Below are 19937 nucleotides of genomic sequence, written 5' to 3' on the forward strand. Positions count from 1 at the left end.
TAGAATCCTCAGTCTGTGATCTCTGGGAAAAGTTTATATTCCAAATTTTTCCTCTTTTGCTTTAACTAATGCTCAGCATTTTTTTTTATGTATTCTTTTTACAAGACTTTTACTAGTTAATTTGTGGTACTTCTAATTCTGAATGTCCCAAGAAAATGGAACCACATTCTTTTAGGATTAATAGAAACCATTGTACCTTTGGTCTGGGCTGAGATGTTCAAAGCTGAATGTCCAGTTTATATTAAAATGATTTGAATGCCAAATTTACATTAAAACTAATGAGACCCAGGTGTCCAAATCATTCAGGTGTCTGTGAAAATACATTAATAGTGTAAAGAAAAATAACTACACTTTTATAAAATTGTGGAATAGTGGTATGGGCATGCTTAAGGGGAAAATATTTATTTTTTGAATCTGGAAATTAGGAAATAACAATTTTGATGAAGAAGAGAGTGACATATCAATTAAATATGTCCAATACAATATTATTGCTGAATTATCCCCTAGCATATGCATGTATCTTCCTTTAGTAAAACCTTAAGAAACACATGTGTATTCTCACTCTATCGATCACAGATATTATTAAATCTAAAATTATTAGAATTGCCAGTATTTTTTTTATATTCCTTTTGGGAAGACTCTGAAGAAGCCATCATTTACTAGATTTGTTAAGCAAACTAGAGGAAAGAGCATAAAGCTTAATATTTTTAATTTAGCTTTCAGTTTCACAAAGTTATCTCTATTGTTGCCTGTGTTTGTTTTTCAAATTTTCTGTATTAATGTTAACATTATGCACTATCTATCCATGCATTGATTTCTTGTTGTGAAAGTGGCACAAAGAAGGGGTGTTTGGCTTGTCTTCTCCCAGTAAGACTGGGAGGTGCTAGTGAAAATATAATCTATTTTGTGCCAGGCTGCACCTTTTCTCTCCTCTCAGCAGGCATGCTCCTCAGCTCACTTCTTGCTTTGCTTGAAGAAGCAACTTGTGTCTCTGGCTGAGGTGCTATCTTAGCTAGATCCCTGGTTGCCTCAGCTTTTAAAGTACCCAGACTTGTCCATAGGAACTTCACCAGGCACATACAGGCCACTAACTTATTTGGTAAAGTCCCAGAAATCCATCCATTGAGGGGCTGGCATCCTAGAATCCTCCTTCCTGGCATTCAGAGCTCTCTGTCCATGGACAGGAGACCCATCCTACAAACTCAGGCACTTACTGTCTCTTTTCAAGGGATCTGAACTCTTTTTGTATGGGTTCTGGACCTAACCTCGAAACGTCAGAGAAAGTCTAAAACAGTTTCCTTCCTATTACAATTTCTGCTTTCCACAATAATCAGGAGATTTAGTTCCCACAGTTCTGAAATCGCTAAATTGATTAAGATCCTCTGACAGTCATTCCCATAGAACTCTTAAACTTAATCTAGAGGAGGAAGTCCCACTCTCTGTTTACCCAGCTCCAGATTCCAAGGAAAAAGAAGAGGTCTGTGGATTACCTCTCTCTGGCAGCTTCTGATTTTGCTCTCATGTAGCTTATTACATGATAGACTCATGATTAACTTAAAGCTTAGAGACAATTCCACTGTATCAGTTGCCACCATGTGAGAAGAAAGAAGCTTGCAAGGACTAATCTGTGTGAATTGATTGTACCTGTGGCATTCTTGCTATTGGAGAAACATGTATCTTACCGGTGGTATTTTTCCATGACATGGTGACATTGATGTAGTTACTCACCATTTAGGTACTGGCTTGAATAGCGATAATGCTACCAGGGAGAGAGAACCAAATGAATAGACATGTCAAAAAGTCACCAAACTGAAGAGCCGCCTTGTAGGGAATAGGTGATGGAGGTCTAGATGAGTGCAAAAAATGCTTAATTCTGATTGGTAACTTCCTTCCTGATTGACAGATAACAGGGCATATCTGATCTGTCAACCCACATTATCTTGCCATGGGAAAAGGTTAACAGATAAGAAACTTGCTTTTAACCATTAGTTATACAATAGGAGAGCAGCTAAGCTGTATCTTTATTTTTTTTCTTTCCACCCCCTTATATTTGTTACAGAACTTTCTGAACAACTTTCAAACAGCAAAGGGGGCACTGAGTGCTGCTACAGTTCAAGCTGCAGAAAAGGCTGCTACCAGCGTGAAAGATCTGGCTCAGAGGAGTTTTCGCCTTTCAATGGATATTCACCTGAAAGCGCCAGTTATAATCATACCTCAGTCTTCAGTGTCCCATAATGCTGTCTTAATAGATCTTGGTCTGATCAGGGTACAAAACAAGTTTAGCCTGGTATCTGCTGAAGGCTGCTTACTTCCTCCAGTCATTGATAAAATGGATGTGCAGCTCACAAAGCTTAAGCTGTCTAGGTATGATAGTTGATTTTACTATCTTGAGCTTGAACTGAAAATTCACCAGTTAATTATTAGTAATTTACCTGCTATGAAGTTATTTAATGCAACTCCTCTGTAGTTTAGAACTCCATGTGATAGAACAAAATATTACTTTTCAAATATTGCTTAAATTAGTTGATGAATTTAGGATAAAAAGGTGTTTATTTTTTCCATTGTGAAGGTAAGTAAAGCTGTAAATCATTAAATAGTGAGTTGACTGATAACAAAAGGCAACATTACCTCAAATAGTGTTCTATTTATGAAAACATAAACACACTTCAAGAATGTTTGTATTTGAGCTTTGAGGTGTTTTTTGAAATGTCAGAACAATGAATTAAATGAAATTTAATGTGGATAAATGTAAAGTAATGCACATTGGGGAAAAATAACCCCAACTATACATACAATATGATGGGGGGCTAATTTAGCTACAACTAATCGGGAAAAAGATCTTGGAGTCATCGTGGATAGTTCTCTGAAGACGTCCACGCAGTGTGCAGCGGCAGTCAAAAAAGCAAACAGGATGTTAGGAATCATTAAAAAGGGGATAGAGAATAAGACGGAGAATATCTTATTGCCCTTATATAAATCCATGGTATGCCCACATCTTGAATATTGCATACAGATGTGTTCTCATCTCAAAAAAGATATACTGGCATTAGAAAAACTTCAGAGAAGGGCAACTAAAATGATTAAGGGTTTGGAACAGGTCCCATATGAGGAGAGATTAAAGAGGCTAGGACTTTTCAGCTTGGAAAAGAGGAGACTAAGGGGGAATATGCTGGAGGTATATAAAATCATGAGTGATGTGGAGAAAGTGAACAAGGAAAAGTTATTTACTTGTTCCCATAATATAAGAACTAGGGGCCACCAAATGAAATTAATGGGCAGCAGGTTTAAAACAAATAAAAGGAAGTTCTTCTTCACACAGCACATGGTCAACTTGTGGAACTCCTTGCCTGAGAAGGTTGTGAAGGCTAGACTATAACAGGGTTTAATAGAGAACTGGATGAATTCATGGAGGTTAAGTCCATTAATGGCTATTAGGCAGGGATGGGTAAGGAATGATGTCCCTAGCCTCTGTTTGTCAGAGGGTGGTGATGGACGGCAGGAGAGAGATCACTTGACCATTACCTGTTAGGTTCACTCCCTCTGGGGCACCTGGCATTTGCCACTGTCAGTAGACAGGATACTGGGCTCGATGGACCTTTGGTCTGACTCAGTACGGCCATTCTTATGTTCTTAACATATGGTTTGTTTCATATTTTTGTTGGTTGTTTCTTTACTAGGACAATTGTACAGCCTGGTTTTTCACAGCCTGACATTCAGATACTTCATCCTATTAATCTAAATCTGTCTGTGAATCGAAATCTAGCTGCAACTTGGTATCACAAAATTCCTATGTTGGAAATCAAAGGGCATCTTGACACAATGAATGTAAGTATTTTTTTTAAAAAACACACTACTTTCTGATTGCGTTGTGTTAATAGTGTGAAGCTTTACATTGTTAATAATTCCATGAATATTCTTTGTTTTAAAAAAAATTTACAGGTTGGTTAAGTCTATGCAGGTTTATTAGGGCCCAGAAGAGACTCATTGTGTTGTGTTAGGTTTAGTTGGAATTAAAAAAAACAACAACTTTTAAAAAATATTTTACTGCACAGGAATATAGAACTAAAATGATGTTTTTAAACTGTTAAAGAAAATACACTGTGATCAAGAATGTATATACATTTGTATAAAAAGAAAATCAGATGAGTTTAAATCTCATAGTCATCTGCTAGAAAGAACATGTTGTAAATAAGACTGAATTCCATTGTAGATAGTCAGATTCCTAAAAAGTCTTTACCCCGTAACTTGTGTGTTGTTTTTTTGTTGTTGTTTTGTATTTCTTGGATGGTCACATATAGAGCTGCATTTATGAAAGCCATATTATTGTGGTGTTTGATTCTTTTGAGTGGTACTGCTGAGTGAGACGTGATAAATAAAGAGTAATGTATTCCTGCCATAAAGAGCTGCTTTGCTGATATAGGTGAACAGTAAGAGGAACACATATACAATTCATTCTTTAAAACATTAAGCTGTTACGTTACAGGTTATTTTAAGTCAAGAGGATTTGAATGTTCTGCTTAAAGTATTGACAGAAAACCTTGGTGAAGCAGATGAAATGTTAAATAAAGCAAAACCAATAGTGCAAAAGGAAGGTAAGAGACTTTTTCTTCTGCAATCTTCAATTTTAAATGGGTATTAGTCTTCATTAAATTTTCGGTGAAAGTGAACAGTTAAATGTAAATGAAAAGCAAGTCTATCCCCAATTTTTACTACACAATTGTTTGTTCTCTTGCTTTCTTGTCTTATTTATGTGTGTTGACATTGCTCATATGTAAACATATATTTGAAAGTGAAAATATTGGAAGTAAAAATGAGCAATGTTATTAACTAAAAATCTATATGGAGTTAGCCAATATTGTCATATTGTGAGAGTATTTGTAATCAACAGTGCTTCCTTCTTCCATTCTTTACTGAAAGGCTCAGTTGAAAGAAATTTTGTACATTTTCACTAAAAATCTTTAAATATATAAAATACATAGAATGTGTTTCTTGTGTGAAATGAATTGTAGTAACACTTCTTTGAATGAAATTAACAAATCATTGAAAATGGCAGGAAAAATTAAAGGAACTGAGATACCTCTGTCAACACAGAATGAGAGTACTTCAGGAGAAAGCTTACCTGGTACAACAAAAGTAGCATTACATGAAGATGTAACCAACATGCTCCTTAATTTTGAAATCAAAGAGGTATATATTTAACTGTACAATATCTTGCTTGTGGCTGACTGTGAGGACCAGGTTTTGTATCCCTGTGTGGCTGCTTTGTACCAACCAGGACAGAGTAACCATAAAGCCAGTTCGGCAGGATACTTTGGCAGAATACCAGATTGCCCTTGGTTAAGGATATCACTAGTGGGTGGAGCTCACTCAGCTCAATGCCAGCTTCCTGGTCCCCAGTGTAGCACCTTTTTCCCTCCAGCGGTTCTTAGTTACCCATCTGTTACGTGCTCAGCCAGTGAAGAAATGTTGGAAAGAGATGCATGCTGCTATAGAAAATAATTTCCCTAGGTAATTTTAAATGGGCCAAAATCAAATGTAAATACTGGCAACCTTCTGCTTTTGATCTTTAGCAATATCAGAATGTTGTGTGTCAGTCCAAATAAAATGAAACAAAGCAAAACCTTGGATTCCAGCAAAGAAATCTTGTGGTATCCAAAATAGTCCCTAGAATCACTGGTTTTTAGAAGAGTTACAAAATGGAAAATAAAAATTCTCATCCTCAAAAAGAAAAGAGCCTCTAAGTTTTTCATTCAGTCAGACTTAAATACATGCTCTGATTCATAATGTACATACTGGCCCAAATTTTCTCCTTTTCTGAGAGGGTGGAGGGCAATCCAGGAGCTGTAATCAGCTGCCTGATCTGTATTATGAACCCAATTTGTTTTCCAGAGACTGTCTGAATATGAAATGTTCTGGCTGTGGCCCCAGTTCTGTTGTAAATTGGATCACGCTAATGGTTGTATTAACTTGATCCCCTTAGCTCTGGCCACTGTGTGGATATACACTAGCTGAGAATTGACAGAATGCAGATGCCCATGACAGGGTTTGGGGGACAGTTGCCATAGGATCAAGCTGGTCTGCTTTATGCCATCTGAGATTTCACCCTATGCCAGGGATACTCTCACTCCTTCAATTAGGGACGGATTAGGTCTCTCTGTGCTTCATGCTGCAAAATGGCCAGAACTGGGGATAGAATCTGGTCTTAACTCATGATTGTGTTTGGGAATAGGGGTTAGCTCATTTAAAACATTGTCATTTTGATTATAAGGTTGTATGTCCCTCCGAATATTTTTGACTCACTATAATTCTTGTGCTTTCTTGTCTTCATGCCTCTTATCATGCTGCCCCTCTACCTGGAATGGTTTCCTCATAATATTCTAACAAGCACTTTATTATTTTTCATCTAATTCCATTAAACTAACTGCATCCTGCAATGCTTTCTACTACCACATCAATCTCTTACCTAAAATTGCTGTGCTCTGGATCTGGACTCATGGTGGCTTTTCCCCTTAGCTCAGATCATAAGGTGTTGAGGGGTAAGCACTGTGTATTACTGAGATGGGGTACATTGATGGTGTTGTTGAAGTTATTTTTTAATCATCTTGATTCTAACTGGAAGAACAGTTATTTACTTGCACATTCTGTTCATTCACTTGAGGATTTAGATACATTACTCATCTAAAATAGCACATGGTTCACATTAGTGTCAGTTACCCCCTCCTTGTCCCCAGAGAGGGCAACTTAGTATTTTTCTAAGTGTTCATTTGCTTGTTTTGTGTACAGCACTGAACAAAGTCTTACACTAAAGAGTTTATAATATAAAATTGATCTAGATAAGACCAGGAGGTACTGAAAAAGCCAGAGAAAGAGCACCTTTTTCCCTTTTCATACCGTTGCTATAGATTGTAAGTGAAGACTTTTCTGGAGGGATTTTACAGATATAGTGGCTTGGCTGAGTGGAATTGGGAGAACATTACATACATATAGAGAAGTATGGAAAAAGCATAGATACAGGCATGTGTGAGGTAAATAAACAAGGTGTCAAGGCTGTCATTGCTGATGGTGTAGAGTTATGGACATTATAATTACCTGCTATAACCAGTGAATACTTTATTGGAATATAACCTTAATTTATCCCCCCCCCCTAGGTTGTGGTAACCTTGATGAGACAGGTGCAGAAGGAGGGGCATCCCTTACATATTCTAACTGTGCTGCAGCTTGGAAGTGAAACCAGAATTGGAAACCACGATATGACTGCAACAGCATATCTGAATAAAATTACTTTGAAGTGCCTTGAATTTACTGGTAGGTGCATTGTAACTTGGCACTTTGTATATAGTACCCAAACATTATAGCAGTAAGGTTGTACAGTTAAAAATTTTAGAAGTGCAGAAATGAATTTCTACAGCAACATTAACTTTGTGACGTTGTCCTTAGGTAATGGTGCTGCAATAAGTCAGTCTTTAATGGTCTAAGGCCTTGTTTTTGGTGTAAAAGTTAGCTTGAGTTAGTACATTTAAGCCAGTTCAAATGGAGTAACAGCTCCAGTGAGAGCAACCACCCTGCAAACCAGCACTTGAGGTACACAGAGTGATTAGATTAGCAGATGATGAGTTTTAACTCATGCTGCTGCATCCTCAGCAATTTTCGAGCTTCAGCCCTTTCTGTCGGGCCAGCTAGCTCAAGCTTGAAGCACCACTTAATTTGAGCTAGATGGTTTTGTGTATGATAGGAGTCTGGTTAAGAACAAAACTCAGGTGATAGCTTGAGCTAACAACACAATAAAGACAAACTGTCAATTTAATTGTGCAACCTTAATATTATATAGTGTAATAAATATTTGATAGCTGTACTGTTTCCAAAAGCAAATGCTAAAAAAAAAAAATCAATGAAAGTTTCATTTTAATTGTGTGACTTCATTCTCAGCTAAAGCGCTAATCATTAATAGATATATGTTAAGATGAGAACTCCAGCATTTTTTATTGTGTGTTTTTTAAATAAGGAAAAATCCATAAGTAAATTTGAGTCCAAAAGGAAGACTTTTTTTTTTTCCTAAGGGTGTGTCTACATTGAAAAAAAACAAACAAAAATCCAAGCAACCAACAGAAAAACAGCATATGGCAGGAAGTCTGAGTCTCGGCCAACTGATTTGGGCTCACACTATGGAGCTAAAAATACACTGTAGATGTTCAGGGTTGGGCTGGATCCTGGACTCTGGGACCATCCTCCCTCATGGAGTTTTCAGAGCCTGGGCTCCAGCCGGAGCCTGAAGATCTGCGCTACTACTTTTAGTCCTGTTGCACGAACTTGAGACAGTTGATCTGGGTTCTGAAACTTGCTACTACTGGTCTTTTTTTGCAGTGTTAGATGTATAATTGAAACAACTGAGTAGTGATTCTGACTTTGCTACAAAGAATGGTATCCATTGATGTCATTATGATGACATAAAAGGAGCACTGGGAAGATGCACATTTTTTCCAAACTGAAATTTTTTCATGGGTTTAGCATAGTATAAAAACGACTAACACCATTACTTGGATAAAATTACATAAAATATTTATTTTTCGTTAGATAGCTCTTGATCTGTGGTCTTTAAACTGAAAATGACTACTTACAATAATTTTCATTATGACCCATTACTTGTTCACTTTCAATAGCTGAGTCGATTAACAATTAAAGCATTTGCATGGGGGCTTGCTTCCTTATAAAATGTGTATGTGAGACAGAGTGATTTGAAGTAATATAAATGTATATGTGCCCTTTTGTCTACAGACTCAAAAGGAGATCCTCTTCATATTATTAATTCTTCAGAGGAGACTGGTGAACACCTTCTGAAAATGGAATACATAAAGGTTTTAGTATAATCTTTATTGAAACCTCTGGATTATTTTAACCAGTCTTAAAGCCCTGATCCAGCAAACACACCTGCATTAAACTTCAATCACAGGCAGAAGTATTGGTAGGATTGGGGTCTAAATGATCAAAGTCCTGTGCCAGTTATCAGTTTTCAAGAATAAAATCTGCATTCTGCTCTTATACTAACAAGCATAGTGCTCACTGATGTGAAGAATCAATATGAAGTAATTCCAATGATGAAATATATCCTCTCCCAATGGGAACAAGATGTGTCAGATCCCAGTGAGCACCTGTTCCTGGCTACCCACTAGCGTTGCTGTGAGGGGAATCCAAGCCTCAAGTGCTTTGGATTCCCAGTGGTGTATTATACTTCTGGAGTCTGAGGAGACTCTAGCCACTGCCTCAATTTTGGGGTGGCAAGATGCACTCTCAAGATGCAAACCTTCTATTTGATAACCTCCTTCGAAGTGTTGGAACTGATTGTCCAGATGCCTAGCCTTCTGGGTGCAGAACAGTAACCCTTCAAATTTCCCAGTGGTTGAACATACCCCTGTCCCAAAACTCGACTCCAAAATTATGAAACTTCTGTCTTACAGTTTAACTCTCTTAGGGGTGTGCAGCTGTTGTGAAGCAGTTAACACACACTTTGTACAGTCCAGCATCTTTATGCTTAATCATGGAAAGCACAGCAGAGTACAGATCGTTCAAAACAGTAAAACATCCTAAACACAATGTCCTTCACTAGCTCACCCTGTCCTTGGGGCAGGGATCATCTGTGTTCTGTCAGGCAGGATCTTCCACAACTTTACCTACTCTGCCCCTGCAGCAGCCTCTGATCTTAATCTGATGCAAAATGGCTCTATCCGCCCAGCTCCTGCCCATGAGTCCCTTTATAAATTCCTGCTGGGAGTCACCTGCTTCTTTTATTTTCCTCCTGCTAACTTTGCACTTAGAAACTCCTTTTCCTTCAGACAAGAAGTGGAAGCTTCTTCTGCGAGTTTGAGCTATCACATTCTCTCAAGATACTTTACTTTAAATAAATGTTCCTTGAGTGCTGATGACTCTCCGTAGTCTCTGGCCTGGCAGACACACAATAGAACCCTGTTAACTCATGGGGGATCCACATACATGTAGACTTTTCATGATACAATAATTACATGATACAATTTCTTAAAACTGTCCACTATTCAAACGTGGTAGAGACAGAATCCCCAATTCATCACACAAGGAACAACCTTATTTGCAAGAAAGTGCTGTTAAATATAATGGAACATTTGCTCATATCTATTTGTGTGGCAGGTACCCCTTTAATAGTGGTACTGGCTCAGTAGGGTTCACAAATTGTGGGGAATGGACTCTGAACAAGGCAGCCTCTCAGAGGGGAGTGAGCTATGGATGTAGATTTAGTTATAGCAAGAGAGAACCTACAATGCAGGATATCCTTCAGAAGGTACGTGGTTATTAGGGAGAAAGTCCAGGACACCATCTCAGTCCAGTAGTCCTTAATACTAGTGCATTCCTTTCTCTTAGTGCGTTTCTTTGTCTTTTTAATGTGAAAGTACATAATTGTAACCAACAAGAGATAGAAGAGATCAAGCTTATTACATTCACAGGGGTAGCCGTGTTAGTCTGTATCCACAAAAACAATGAGGAGTAACAGATTTATTTGGGCATAAGCTTTCATAGGTTAAAAAAAAAACCCACTTCTTCAGATGCATGGAGTGAAATTTATAGAAACAAGCATAAATATATATTGGCACATGAAGAGGACGGGAGTTACCTTACAAGTGGAGAACCAATGTTGAAAGCCAATTTAGTCAGGGTGGATGTGGTCCACTCCCAATAATGGATGAGGAGCTGTCAATACCAAGAGAGGGAAAATTGCTTTTGTAGTGAGCCAACCACTCCCAGTCCCTATTCAAGCCCAAACTGATGGTGTTAAGTTTGCAAATGAGTTGTAGCTCGGCAGTTTCTCTTTGAAGTCTGTTTTTGAAGTTTTTTCTTGAATTATGGCTACTTTTAAATCTGTTATTGAGTGCCAGGGAGATTGACGTATTCTCCTACTGGCTTTTGTATGTTACCATTCCTGATGTCTGATGTGTGTCCATTTATCCTTTTACGTAGAGACTGTCCTGTTTGGCCAATGTACATGGCAAGGGGGCATTGCTGGCACATGATGGCATATATCACATTAGTAGATGTGCAGGTGAATGAGCCTCTGATAGCTTGGCTGGTGTGGTTGGGTCCTATAATGGTGTCGCTAGAGTAAATATGGGGACAGAGAAGGCAGCAGGGTTTGTTATAGGGGTTAGTGTTTCTGTGATGTGTGTAGTTGCTGGTGAGTATTTGCTTCAGGTTGAGGGGCTGTCTGTAAGTGAGGATTGGCCTGCCTCTCAAGGCCTGTGAGAGTGGGGGATCATTTTCCAGGATGGGTTGTAGATTGATGATGATGCACTGGAGAGGTTTTAGCTGGGGGCTGTACGTGATGGCCAGTGGTGTTCTGTTATTTTCCTTGTTGGGCCCGTCCTGTAGTAGGAGACTTCTGGGTAACCGTCTCGTTTTGTCAATCTGTTTCCTCACTTCCCCAGGTGGGTGTTGTAGTTTTAAGAATGCTTGATAGAGATCTTGCTAGGAGTGCTGGCAGTGTAGGGTCTGAGGAGAGATAATAGCCAGATAATCCTGCTGTATTATCTCAGTGCCTGAGATGATGGGGCCTCCAAGATTTCCAGGTGTATGGATCTTGGGTAGCAGATAGAATACCTCTGGTCCAGGCTCTAGGGGTGTGTCTGTGTAGATTTTCCAATGCTGTAGCAGGGAGTTTCTTGAGCAGATGGTGTAGTTTCTTTTGGTACTCCTCAGTGGGATCAGAGGATAGTGGCCTGTAGAATGTGGTATTGGAGAGTTGTCTGGCAGCCTCCTGTTCATAATCCGACCAGTTCATGATGACTGCAGCACCTCCTTTGTCAGCCCCTTTGATGATAATGTCAGAGTTGTTTCTGAGGTTGTGGATGGCGTTGCGTTCTGTACAGCTGAGGTTATGGGGCAAGTGATGCTGTTCGTGCACAGGCTGAAATTGTGAACATCTGAAGAAGCACTCTGTGTAGAAGTCCAGTTTGTCATTTCGACCGTTGGGAGGAGTCCACGCAGAATTCTTCTTCTGGTAGTGTTGGTAGGCGGGTTCCTGTAGGTCAGTGCTCTGTTCAATGGTGTGTTGAAAATATTCCTTGAGTTGCAGATGGCGAAAGTAGGCTTCCAGATCACTGCAGAACTGTATCATGTGTGTAGGGGTGGTGAGGCAGAAAGAGAGTCCCCGAGATAGGACAGACTCTTCTGCCGGGCTGTGTGTGGTTGGACAGATTAACAATATTGTTGGGTGAGTTAAGGGTACCAGTGTTGTAGCCTCCTGTGGCATGTAGGAGTTTAGATAGTTCTTCTTCAAGAGATGTCCCTGTGGGTGCTCCACTCCAGGTGTTTGTGTGTCCCTGCGCCTTCGCTCGGAGATTTTTCGCAGCAGTACTCGTACTGGCCACGCATGCGCAGAGGCTGCCCCCGCTGTGAGTCTAGGACAATAGTATGCATGCGTGGCGAATCTCCTCAGTTCCTTCTCTACCGTCCCCGGCCTGAGACGGAGCTCAGCAGACTCATTAGGAAATCCCTCACTTTTGCTACAATTCCCTTTTCTAGTAGATTGTTTGCTGTCAGTTCTTGTTAGTGTAGTTCATTAGTTCTTTTATCTGTTATTAAAAAAAAAAATAATAATAATAATTTCTCTCAGTTGCAGCTGCTTCTACCATGCCTGGCTCCACAGGCTTTAAGCGCTGCTCTATGTGTAAGGACGCTATCCCGCTCTATGATGGCCACTCTCAATGTATAAAGTGCTTGCGGGAAACCCACATTCCCCAAAAATGTGCCCACTGTAGCAAACTCAGTTCCAGGACACGGAAGGACAGGGAGCTTTAAACTGAAACTGCTCCTCCTGCAAAAGTCTATCGGGTCAGTTTCAGACCCAGGCGCCGACTCTGGCTCTGCTGCCCGCCACAGCCCCCCTGCTTCAAAAAAACTGAAGAAATCTACAAAAAAGGGGCAGCCCTCTCCAACCAAAAAGTTGGTGAGGCACATGAGTTCTTCAGGCAGGTCAACAGTTTCCCTGCCCGTGCTTCCCCGCCTCAGCACTTTTGAAGAGCCGGGCTCCTCAGGCACCGCACGAAAGCCGCCTCAGGCTGCGGCGGCGGTGCGAGGCTCCGGTGCTGAGGCTTCAGGCTTTCAGTTGCCTGCCTCGTTTATGGCACCGCGACGGACGCGGTGCTGACATTTCCCGCCCTGCCTGACCGTCTGCAGGCTGATGTTGCCACCACGGCACCGGCAACCGCGGCACAGACTGACAGGGAGATCAAAAGCAAAACCCCTGCTCAGAGGAATGTTCCCTCACGGCAACCTCCTCCTCCACAGTTTTCACCTCACGCAGGAGCCTCACCTTTTCAATTTACTCAGACAGCAGATCTATTGGTATCACCTATTCTGCAGTCTCCCCGATAAATGCCTGTTTTTCTCCAATGCCTGAGTCAGGATCTGAACAACCTTCCTCCAGTGAGGAGGAAACTGATCCACAGGGAGTTTTTTCTCCATATCAAGACTCCCAGACCCCAATCAATAGAGGTTACAAAAAAACTACCTCAGCCTATTCTCAGCATCCTGCCCCATGTGGAGTGAACCCCTGGATGGCACCACCTATGCCCTACCCACCACCATGGCAATGTTGGGCACCATGGGCATCGTACCCTCGAGAACACGTGCGCTACAGCACCTCAACCGGGCGCAACACCGGTCTAACACCGCCACCTGACGGACCTGCCAGTGACACAAGATACCAGGTAGCACCGTCACACTTCCAGGAGCAACTGAGTCCTGCTCCTATTCCAGCAGAGCCGGACGTAACGCCTGAGGAAGCCTTACTTCCCCTCCCTCCAACACCGTCGGATGACTATGCAAAATTCCAAGACCTCTTTAAAAGAGCTGCCAGTGACTTGAGAATTAACTTAGAGGAAGTCACTGAACAATAGCATGAGCTAACAGACATCTTACAGCCCTCTTCTTCCTCTAGAGTGGCATTACCAATCAACGTAACCCTTTTAGAACCCACTAAATCCATCTGGCAGACTCCAGCCACAAGCCTACCTACCTGTCAACAAGCGGACAGGAAGTACTTCATCCCTTCAAAGGGCTCTGAATTCCTTTTTACCCATCCGGTGCCAAACTCATTGGTAGTAGATGCAGCGAACCAGAGGGCCAAGCAACAGTACTCCTGCTCCACTCCAGCCAACAAGGACAGTAAACACCTGGACCTCTTTGGCCGTAAAGTATATGCATCCTCGACGCTACAATTTTGCATAGCCAATTATACTGCAGTCCTTGCAAAATATGACCACAAAAACTATAATAAATTCATGGATTTTATTGATGACATCCCAGAACAGAAGAAACAACAATTCACAGCTCTGGTTTCTGAAGGACAAACCATATCACGTACCACTCTTCAAGCGGCCCTTGATGTAGCTAACACTGCAGCAAGGTCGACCGCCACAGCAGTGGTCATGCGACGGGGTTCATGGCTCTCCTCCTCTTTCTTTCCTCGAGAGGTTCTGAGCACCATTGAAGATCTTCCCTTTGACGGGGAAAAACTTTTTGCCTCCACCACGAACGACGTGCTTCATTCGATGAAGGACGCAAGGGCAACCCTCCGGTCCCTAGGTCTCCAGCCACCTGCGACCAGAAGACGACAATATAGATACCAACCTTATTAATTTTCCCGCTACCCCGCATTTACACAACACTCCTATAGACCACAGGAGCAACAACAGCAACAACAACGCCAAAGACCAAGATTCCAGCGTCGTCGTCCTAACTCTACAAGGGCCCCGCAACCCCCTCCAACTAATAGGCAGATTTGAAGCATTGGTCGAGGGTTTAGAAAACAGCGTTCCCACTTCAGCCGGCACACCTATCTTTGGACACCGCCTACGACGATTCTCTCATCAATGGCAGAAAATTACATCCGACAAGTTGGTCATCGAGGTAGTTACAATTGGATACGCCATCCCCTTGCTCTCCCTCCCTCCCACCCACTCACCCTCCCCGTTCCTCTTCAGGGACCCATCTCATGAGCGACTACTCTTCCAAGAAGTGCAGCATCTCCTTCAACTGGGAGCAGTAGAAACTGTGCCAGAACGACACAGAGGGAAGGGTTTTTACTCCCATTATTTCTTAACAGAGAAGAAAAATGGGGGATGGCGACCAATCCCCGACCTCAGGCGGCTCAACAAATTTGTCAAAAAGCAAAAGTTCAAGATGGTCACTCTCAACGCTATAATCCCGGCGCTGGAGCAGGGCGACTGGTTTTCAGCCCTCGACCTACAGGACGCCTATTTTCATGTGACTATACACCCGTCCCACAGACGGTTCCTACGTTTTACTCTCGGCTCCACACATTTCCAATACAGGGTTCTCCCCTTCGGACTGTCCACGGCCCCCTGTGTTTTTTCCAAGATCCTAGCCGTAGTTACAGCCTACCTCAGAAAACAAGGGATCGTAATATTTCCTTACCTAGACGATTCCCTCCTCAAAGCTTCAACGTTCGACGAAGCTTTCCGATCCATACGACTTACCATCGATTGTTTCCTATCTTTAGGCCTGCAAATAAACAAAACCAAATCCACATTATACCCCCACCCAACATCTGGAGTTCATAGGGGCATACCTCGACTCCCGGACGGGGTTGGCATCTCTCCCACCAGACCGCTTCAACCGACTGGCCACAAGGATTCGCAACTGTCCCCGGGTGACTGTCCGAGACTGCCTACAAATACTAGGTCGCATGGCCTCGTGCACCTCTGTCGTCCAAAATGCACGCCTATACATGAGGTGCTTCCAAGTGTGGTTGGCCACGGTGTACAGACCGAATGTGCACCCTCTAAACAAGACTCTCCCCATACCTGTCCGAGTCAAAGATTCTCTACAGTGGTGGACAATTCACTCCAACCCCTGCTCTGGAGTCCCCTTTCTTCAGCAGGCTCCATCCCTCATACTGATGACCGATGCATCTCTGACAGGCTGGGGTGCACACATGTCTCACCACACAGTCCAGGGACTTAGGTCTTCAACTGAGACCTCTCTCCATATAAATGTCCTAGAACTTCGAGCCATTCACAATGCGTGCCGTCACTTTCTGCCACTAATCAAGAATCAATACGTACGCATAATGACAGACAATACTGCATGCATGTTCTATGTGAACAGGCAGGGAGGAGCTTGATCCCATTCGCTATGCACAGAGGCTATGGAACTGGTGCATTGCGAACAACATCCGGGTATCAGCGGCCTATCTTCCCGGAGTGATGAATACCACAGCGGACGAACTAAGCAGACGTTTCCCCTGGGATCACGAATGGGAAATAAACGAGCACACCATTCACAATGTATTCCGCATTTGGGGCTACCCAGCAATAGACCTCTTTGCAACTGCAAAAAACAAGAAATGTCCCAATTTTTGCTCCAGAGCAGGACTAGGCAAACATTCCCTGGGAGACGCATTCATGATCCCATGGCACCAAAACTCACTCTATGCGTTTCCCCCGATACCGGTTCTTAACAGGGTCTTGATAAAAATACGAACAGATCGGGCCAAGGTGATCCTAATTGCCCCGTCATGGCCCAGACAGGCTTGGTTTCCGTTTCTCACCAAAATGTTGATTCGACCACCAATCCCCTTGCCTCTCATCCCGAACCTCCTATCACAACAACACAGCCGCTTTCTCCACCCCAACCTGTCCATGCTTCACTTCAAAGCATGGTTCCTAGATGGTTCTTCCAAAGCGAACTAGATTGCTCTGAACAAGTTCAAAGAGTGCTTCTACATAGCAAAACACAATCTACTCGCACCACCTATCTACATAAGTGGAAATGATTCATACACTGGTTTTCAGCTAAACAACTTGGTCCCACGTCAGTATCTTTTCCGCTCATATTTGACTACCTATTGGACCTTAAGCAATCTGGCCTTTCTTTCAGCTCCATCAGGGTCCATTTAACTGCTATTACAACTTTTCATGACAAAATTGATGATACTTCTGTATTTGCTCATCCTATCACCAAGCGCTTCTTCAAGGGACTCCAAACCCTATACCCAGACATTAAACCACCTACCACCCCATGGGACCTTCATCTAGTACCATCTTGCCTAACTCAACAACCATTTGAACCCCTAGCCACGTGCTCCCTTTTACACCTGTCGATGAAAACAGCATTTTTAGTGGCAATTACCTCTGCCAGACGGGCAGGAGAAATAGCAGCTCTTATGGCAGACCCTCCCTATACACTATTTTTCAAAGACGAGGTTACCCTCAGGTTACACCCCAAATTTTTTCCAAAGATACACTCGTCATTCCACATTAATGAGTCGATACACTTACCGACCTTTTTCCCGAAGCCACACGCGAACTCGTTCGAAGCCTCAATGCATACACTAGATGTCCGCAGGGCATTATCCTTCTATTTGGATAGAACCAAACCTTTTAGAAATTCTCCTAAACTTTTTGTGTCTATTGCTGAGCATTCCAAAGGTACCCCTATTTCTACCCAGAGACTTTCAAGCTGGATTTCTCAATGCATCTGGCTGTGCTATCAGATGAAGAAGGTTACACCTCCAGACGGCATCAGAACGCACTCCACGAGATCTCTGGCTGCCTCTGTTGCATTCTTACGCAAAGTTCCCCTGGCTGATATCTGTAAAGCAGCCACTTGGTCCTCTGAACACACATTTGTTAAACACTATGCCCTTATTCAAGGCCCTCTATCTGATATACGCTTGGCCAGGGCGGTACTATCTACGGCATTCCTATCAGATCCGAAGTCCCTACCTCCTTGAGGCCCACGGCTTTTAAGTCACCTGGAGTGGAGCACCCACAGGGACATCTCTCTCGAAGAAGAGGAGGTTACTCACCCTGTGCAGTAACTGACGTTCTTCGAGATGTGTGTCCCTGTGGGTGCTCCGCTACCCACCCTCCTCCCCTCTACTTTGGAGTTGGGGTAGCCTCCGTTGTAGAGAAGGAACTGAGGAGATTGGCCATGCATGCGTACTATTATCCTAGACTCACAGCGGGGGCAGCCTCTGCGCATCGTGGCCAGTACGAGTACTGCTGCGAAAAATCTCTGAGTGAAGGCGCAGGGACGCACCAACACCTGGAGTGGAGCACCCACAGGGACACTCATCTCGAAGAACATCAGTTACTGCACAGGGTGAGTAACCTCCTCTTTACTGTCCTTTTTCTTCGGTAGAGAAGTAAAGTATGCATTGTAAATGGCTTGTCTTGTTTTTGTAAAGTGCAGCCACGTGGAAGTTTGTGAGGAAGGTTGGTTTTGTATGAGAGTCTCCAGTTTTGAGAGCTTATTATGGTATTTTCAGAATGGCCGTCAGGTGGTTTGTAGACGTAGATTTGAAGGCAAGATGGGCTATTATAATTGGTTATTCTAACACCCTTATTAAGATAGGCTATAGAATTTCACCCAGTAAATTTGCACATAGACCCCATTAACATATGTTGGCAAAGTAGGAATTGTTTAGAAAGACATCCAGTCTTAATTTTAAGGTCTCTGAGAGATGGAGAATTGCTTACGTCCCTTTGTAATCTTTTCCTTTTATTAATTGTTCTCATGGTTAAAAATTGGCATCTCATTTCAGTTTTAACTCTGTACTTGATCTATTAAAATACAGATACTGTTACTGTGTGTTTCAGTCTTGACTCTTTTCATAGGCTGATGCAGATGGACCAGACTTTACTACTACTTACAAAAATACCAAGCAAGCTGTCAATGTAAGTACAAGCATGTAGACTTCAGCAATCTTTTAAGATGAGCTCCTATGTTAATTTGTAATTATTTTGAAAGATTAACTAAAAATATCTTTTTTTTTAAAACAATACACTTGGGTTTAAGGTAACTTGAAAAATGGCATGTCTAGAATTGATTATTAATTTTTAAATGGGAACTGATGAATTTTTAATCTGTTCTTAGCTATGCCAATAGCTGACAGTGCCAATTTCTGACAATAGTTTTTGTGGGATGTGATTTGTTAAAAGTGAGGAGGAGGTGTACTCTAGAGTAGTAAACTTGTTAATATATCAAATGGGAACATATTTGTGGTAGAAAAGTAAAAGCTCTTAGAACCAGAGTAGGGAGGAACAGTTGTGCTATGTAAACGCTCTGGGTGGCTTTTAAATTGACGTGAGTCAAGCAGGCTCTAGCAATGTATTGTCCCAAGTGGACACGGGAGACAGTGTCACAGAGAAGCTACTCCTTGACTGGAGGAAGAGTTCTTCACAGTTTCCTTGGTGGATAAACTGCGCCCCAGGTGAACTAGCTCAGCTCTATTTTCCCCACCCCCTTTCAGTATCCTTTTGAAGCAAGCAAGCCAGCTCTGTATACAACCCAGATCACATGGACGATAGCGAGCAGCTCCAGTGCAGATGTAGTATAGAAGACTACTTGCTTATTTGCAGGGGCAACTCCCCTTTTGAACCTCATTAAGTGATGAAATACCATATATTCTTGTTCATAAGCCGAATTTTTTTAGTAAAAAAGGGAAGCAACAGAGAAGGGGGTCGGCTTATGAACGGGTATAGAGAGGGAGAGGTGGGACACAGCCCCTCCCCCCAACAGAGGGAGAAAGGAGAGACAGCACAGTCAGCAGAGACAGAAGGGAAGAGGAGGAGCCAGAGTCTCTCCGCTTCTGACCACGCTGCTCTCCCCCCCCAGCCTCCGAATCAGCTGCAGTTCCGGGGTTGGCAGGCTGCAGCTGTGCCGCTTGGCCCCGCCCCCCAGACCAGGCTGCGGCTGTGCCGCCCAGCCCAGCCCGCTGGAACATGCTGCGGCCGTGCTGCCCGGTCTGGCCCACCAGAGCAGGCTGTGGCTGCGCTGCCCAGCCTGCCCGATCGGCTCCAGCCAGTCAGAGAGATCCTCCCCGGCCCTCCCCAGATAAGGTGGGAAGGGAGAGTGGGGGTGTCCCGGGCTAGGGGTCATGTGGGGGGTGG

General features: G+C 42.7%; 1 protein-coding gene across 5 annotated transcripts in view; it reads left to right on the forward strand.

Moving 5' to 3' along the window:
- VPS13C (vacuolar protein sorting 13 homolog C) overlaps positions 1-19937 on the forward strand; it is a 215679-nt gene that overhangs the window by 84984 nt on the left and 110758 nt on the right. For all 5 annotated transcript variants that reach the window (XM_034783883.1, XM_034783879.1, XM_034783880.1 and 2 more), the window contains 7 exons: positions 2060-2364; positions 3678-3825; positions 4484-4592; positions 5054-5187; positions 7149-7305; positions 8773-8852; positions 18663-18722. In XM_034783883.1, coding sequence (XP_034639774.1) covers positions 2060-2364; positions 3678-3825; positions 4484-4592; positions 5054-5187; positions 7149-7305; positions 8773-8852; positions 18663-18722 — 993 coding nt within the window. The remainder of the gene's footprint in view (positions 1-2059; positions 2365-3677; positions 3826-4483; positions 4593-5053; positions 5188-7148; positions 7306-8772; positions 8853-18662; positions 18723-19937) is intronic.

Source organism: Trachemys scripta, chromosome 10 (genome assembly GCF_013100865.1).
Source record: "Trachemys scripta elegans isolate TJP31775 chromosome 10, CAS_Tse_1.0, whole genome shotgun sequence".
Lineage (NCBI taxonomy): Eukaryota > Metazoa > Chordata > Testudines > Emydidae > Trachemys > Trachemys scripta.